This window comes from Rattus norvegicus, chromosome 2 (genome assembly GCF_021556685.1).
Source record: "Rattus norvegicus strain SHRSP/BbbUtx chromosome 2, alternate assembly SHRSP_T2T, whole genome shotgun sequence".
Classification (NCBI taxonomy): Eukaryota; Metazoa; Chordata; class Mammalia; order Rodentia; family Muridae; genus Rattus; species Rattus norvegicus.
In genome coordinates, this window is record NC_141535.1 from 191,672,769 (window position 1) to 191,678,768 (window position 6,000).

General features: G+C 45.2%; 1 protein-coding gene across 1 annotated transcript in view; it reads left to right on the forward strand.

Moving 5' to 3' along the window:
• Casq2 (calsequestrin 2) overlaps positions 1-6,000 on the forward strand; it is a 55,676-nt gene extending 49,676 nt beyond the window's left edge. The window contains 3 exon segments of the mRNA NM_017131.2: positions 1,255-1,355; positions 3,682-3,756; positions 4,710-6,000. Of these exon segments, the coding sequence (NP_058827.3) occupies positions 1,255-1,355; positions 3,682-3,756; positions 4,710-4,937 (404 nt within the window). The 3' untranslated portion in view covers positions 4,938-6,000.

Consider the following 6,000-nt stretch of genomic DNA (forward strand, 5'->3'; position numbering starts at 1 on the left):
AGGATCATTGTCATCGACACATACTGGCATCTGTTGAGAAGTCTGTTGTTCTGCTGGCTCTGTGGTCCTTGTTCCGAGCAGATCACCCCAGCCTCCTCCTCTTACGTGTAAGACGTCATCAGATTTGTTACCTTGATCATGTCTCTGCTCAAGTTCTAAGATGCACTGGCTGTCGGTAGCTCACAACTTTCTTGCATGAGTGCTAGAGGTTTGCTAAGGGCTTCCTTGATTTTTCCATTTTCCTTCATTTAATTGCTTAACAAAGTATGAGTTCTCTTCTGGATTCCCTGAACTTCCAGGGATTCTTTATGCAGACATATAAATACATGACTTTGCTCTTCACATGTGTGCAAACGCATACACGCACACACACATACATAACGCATACATATACATATATACATGTCACATACACACACACATATATATACACATACACACATACATATGCATGCACACATCACACACACACACACACACACACACAAACACACACACACACACACACAAACACATACAGTGTGTTTATTGCCAGGGACCTACCAGGATCAGACCACTTGTCTCTGTTCTAGTTGGGTGTGGGCGTGTGTTCAGGGTTTACAGTATCACTTACTGAATGTTCTTTCAAAAATTTTGCTTATGGAAAAAAACTGTATGCTGCAGGGCTTAGGCCCAACATGCGGAAGGCTTGTCCCTCCTTTTCCTATGATTCAGCCCTCCTCTCTGGGGCAAAGAGAGCTTCTGACAGAGGTCAGGGAAAGTTGTGCGTCCCAAAACTTTCTGGAGTAATGGGAAGCAAGAAGGATGCCGACCCTATTTGAAGGTGTTGGGAATTCCAGGTTGCTCTTGGTTCATAGAGCAGATGTTGTAGGAAATCCAGGGATGGCCCATGCTTGGAAAATACAGAATCATTGGGGACAGGCAGACAGCTTCCGCTGCTCTGGGACTGACCTTTATCACCAAAGCTACTCAGTTTTCATCTCCTGATGAACAAATGAAGGTGACCCTTCATTTAGAACGGGGCCTTTCGCTGTGACCTTTCCACTTCTTTGTTTAAAGTCGCCATTGTTTTCTGTGTCAAAGCTCCGTTGTGTCTGCTATGGCTGTTCATCTGACTCATTTTGTAGAATTACTCTGTAATTGAGGGTATATACCAGATGGCCAAGAAAATCTTGTGGAAAAACCATGCTCTCCGGTTCCTCATGAGGAATGGTGTGCATGCTGGGTGATTCAACTTTCTTCAACCCTATTCAGATGGCTATGAGTTCCTGGAGATCCTAAAACAGGTTGCCCGGGACAACACTGACAACCCTGACTTGAGCATCTTGTGGATTGACCCAGACGACTTTCCTCTGGTGAGTGGCTCAGGCCAAGGCCCCCCAAACCATCAGGGCCTTCACCACAAATATTTATGTTTAGCACTAAGCCTTCAAACATGAGGGACAAACTGAAATAGCTGAAGGTGCTTGAGGACGCCCAGAGGCTACTGCATATGGGATGTGTGCATGTACTCTTAATACAGCCTATAACCTCGTGTGGTTATTGAAGCGACCAGACTTTCCACTCTCCTCACTTCTGGGATACCAAAAGGTGACTACTCTTGGGGAAACATTCCTTCTTTTGGTTCTTTTTTTTTTTCGGAGCTGGGGACCGAACCCAGGGCCTTGCGCTTCCTAGGTAAGCGCTCTACCACTGAGCTAAATCCCCAGCCCCACATTCCTTCTTTAAGCAACAATATGGCCCCTTTGTATCTCCATCTACCTCTCCCTGAGACTCTAGAAGCAACCTAAATTATTAGGGAATAAATTTAAGAATTAAGAACTTGAAACAGGGCTGGAGAGATGGCTCAGTGGTTAAGAGCACCCGACCACTCTTCCAGAGGTCCTGAGTTCAAATCCCAGCAACCACATGGTGGCTCACAACCATCTGTAAAGAGATCTGATGCTCTCTTCTGGTGTATCTGACGACAGCTGCAGTGTGCTCATATATAATAAATGAATAAATCTTTAAAAAAAACAGAACTTGAAACAAAGGAGCAACCTGAGGACAGACACCATGCCCGGCTTGTTTGTCACAAGCTCCATGGAAGGCACAAGAACTTTACTGCCATGGTGCTAGCCTGTGTTGATGAGCAATGTCGAGAAAGCTTTGTTAATTCTTTTTCTTTAAGAATTATTTATTTATTTAATGTATATGAGTACGGTGTAGCTGTCCTCAGGCACACCAGAAGAGGGCATCAGATGATCCAGACAGATGTTTGTGAGCCACTGTGTGGTTGCTGGGAATTGAACTCAGGATCTTTGGAAGAGCAGTCAACCACTGAGCCATCTCTCCAGTCCAGCTTTGTTAATTTTGGACAAAGTGCATGGAATTCATGCCATGCATGAACACAGCGATAATAGTGGAGAAGCCATATCCTCAGCTATTACAAATGTTCTCTATTGGCCAAGGTCAATGCTACACCAAGATTCAGGATTCCCAGCATTACATGAGGCAGAACCTGGGTTTCTTCAAGTGCTTTGAAGACTAACACATAGGTTCTGAATTACAGTTATTTGTTTGAAGATGTCCTCACAGCTCATTCCCTCAGCAGCCCTAAAACCAGGGGCTATCATAAAAGGGCAACACCTGGTGATGCGAAACCAAGAAGATGTAGAAGCCCCTACCATGACTCAGAGTGAAGTCATAGCTTGGTCTATTGATTGTTTCTGATAAGGCAAAGTGCTGGTGATTATACATGTTTGGTTGTTCCCTGGCTATGAGAGACATAGGTTCTGATTTCTGAAACTGGTTGGACAGAAAGAGCTGACACTGAATCCTATACACATAGGGATTGGGTGAACCAAAGGCAGAGACTTCCATGGTAATTGAGGTCAAAGGCATAATTCTGAGCAAGTGTAAGAAAGCTATGGCCATAGAAGCATACAGGATTGATCTGCTGAATTACTTTCTGCTGGGCATATCCCAGTTTCCCCGGACTGTTTCATTATGCCGACTTTTAAGTGATACCATCTTTTGGGCAGTTCTACATCTACCTTGGTTCTTGCAAAACAGTTTCCAAGCAGTTCTAATTTCCAAATCCACCAACATCTGGGTCTGTTTTAGGCCCCGCATTTACCGGGGAGACCCCTGCCCCTTAACATCTCCATCTTCTTAGCTTTATGGACTTCATTAGCTCAGTTAGCCTGCCCTAGCCAGAGGTTTGTCCAGATGGAGCCCATGCTGGGCTAAAGAAATTTAGCTCGTGTCTGAGTTTATGCCAAGCTACGGCAGATCAGAGTTTTCCCAGCCATCTCATGTGGCAGGGAGGCACCAGATAAGGGCTTTTAAGAATGGAACACTGAAAAAGAGGTGGAGAGAAATGGCTCATTCGTTACACACAAACTAACAACGAACTAGTCATAAATCGGGAATCGACATTAGTCATCTCTGTGATAGTCTCCCCAAGAGCTGTGGAAGCATTTATGGTCTATGTTGTCACAGTTAGTGCTATAATATCTTTTACTTAATGCTTTAAAATGCTTTAATGCTGGAGCCAGCCTTCAATCTCCTAAGTGTCCACAGCTCTTTCAAAGGCATTCAACCAGTCGCTATCTGGTTACTACGGTAGGCCAGCAGGTGGGTTTAGCCACAGGGAGAGGCCTCTACCCACTGTCTAACTTGGCCCTTTTGTTGCTGCAGCTTGTTGCTTACTGGGAGAAGACTTTCAAGATTGACCTGTTCAAGCCACAGATTGGGGTGGTGAATGTAACCGATGTAAGTATCCTCACCAAGGGTTTCTCAGATGGTCTCAGCCGCCCTGTTGACTGCTATCCAAGCCCGAGGACAAGGTCACTCAGGAGTCTACAGAAGCAAGATGAACTCTTGGGTCTTTTCCAAACTCTTGCAGTATGGCCCAAGACTGGGCTCTAGCCAGTCCCAATCTTCTTCAGGAGTACATGTCCTTGCTTAAGGAGCTAGCCCAACCTGACTTATTGACCTAAGACTTTCCATTCAAGAACATTCTCTTGTACCTCCTTCCCAAGCTAAAGAACAAGGATTTCTTACACGGGTAACTCATGCCTAGAGCAACCATTACCTTATGGGGGTGAAGAGATTGACATCCAGAAGCCCATGCTATCGGCCAACCATTACAGTCAGGTGACCCTGATAACAGAAGGGAAGCCTCCTGACAGAAGTTTAAGCACTCATAAACTGAGGGTTGGAAGGGCTAGTGAGGTGACCTGACAGAGTGGGAAGAAATTAGACTCAGTCTAGACATTGGATATGCAACAAGACAGAATGGGGTAGATTCAGTGAGGTGAACATGGGGGAGAAGGAGCTATCATGAGGGCCCACCGCAGCTAGTGCAGGCAGATTCTTTTGTGAATAGGCCCAATTAGCAATGTCTTTTCACCCCATAGAAAGTGTCCTAGCAATCTATACGCTTCTTGACTTTTGTGAGCCACTTTTGAAAAATTAATAATTAATTTTGTGTATGTAGACATATGCATAATCTTGGGCAGTAGGACACAGATTTCTTTTACTGCTATTGAAACAGAATTCTGTGAAGACCATTCTGTAACTTGGCATTTCCATTTGTCCATCTGTCTGTATTCCTGATAGGTGTGAGAGACTTGGATGCCCACTTATCACAGCTTCTCAGAAAATGCAGCTCTGCCTCAGCCTCCACCCATTTACTGATTGGCTTGTTCTGTCCCTTGCTGCAGGCTGACAGTGTCTGGATGGAGATCCCAGATGATGACGACCTGCCCACAGCTGAGGAGCTGGAAGACTGGATTGAGGATGTGCTTTCTGGAAAGATCAATACTGAAGACGATGACAATGAAGATGAAGATGATGATGGCGATAATGACAATGACGATGACGATGACGACGATGATAATTCTGATGAGGATAATGATGACAGTGATGATGACGATGATGACGATGAATAACTCCAGCCCCGGGTGCTTCTGATGAGAGTGACATCACAACCACCCCGTACCATACAGACAGCCCAAGGGGGCAGCAAGCAGTGGTGCCCACACCTAGTCAGCTCTTTTCCTTTCTCCAGCATCTTTTCCAAGTCCGTTCTTGGCAGGAGCAGTACATTTCCGTGAATGCCTTTCCAAACCCAGCTGTCCCACTCTGCAGGGACAGAAGGGGGAGGGGGGCGGTGATTCCCATGCTGACTCCTTTTAACTATTGAGGAACAAACAGCTCTTGTTCTTTGTTAGACAATCAGGGGTCATGGAATTCTGGGAGTCTGGGCACAGTATCTCCTGACACCTCTACTCAAGTTTACTTGTTGTTTTTGATTCAGATGGTGACAGAACTGACAGCTTGCTATTAGTTCACAAGCAGAGAGTGGCCTTCTAATCAGAGCCCAGAAAGGCCACATGATTATCTAATTCAGCTCCCAAACCCAGAGCATCTGTGGACTCAGACCCAAGCCTTGGATGGCTATGTGTGGGTATTGCCATCATTTCTGGAATATTAGGATGCTGTGTGGGGGTCATTTAGCTCTATAGACATCCCATTAATTGCCAAGCCTCATATATTCACCGGCAGTGAGGAGAGAGACTGAAGGCTAAAAGGCTTTTCATTTTTCTGACGGAGACTGTTCAGGTCTGCTGGCTGCCTACAGTGCGCTGGGAACTGAATGCACCCTCTCTGTCCTGCTAGCGAGCTGTCCCATTCTGAGTTAAAACCACTCTATCCAATGGTCAATTAACTCTCCCCATTCATCAGCACTCCTGCAGTTGACCAGGGCATCGATAATTTAGAGTTCACGATGCTCTGAGGAACTGAGAAAAAAAAAAAAAGAACCCCCAAGTGCCTTTTGGATTGTCTGAAAGCAGCACTGTGCTCGGTAGTGATAGTCGCTAAGTGTTCTAATTTATTTTTGAAATCTGTTAACATGGAGAAGACTCTGTGTGGTGTTGTTTTTGAAACTGGGGCAGTCCTTTTATGGAACAGCAATAAACTAATGGACATTAAACTCATGCTTTGAAAGGA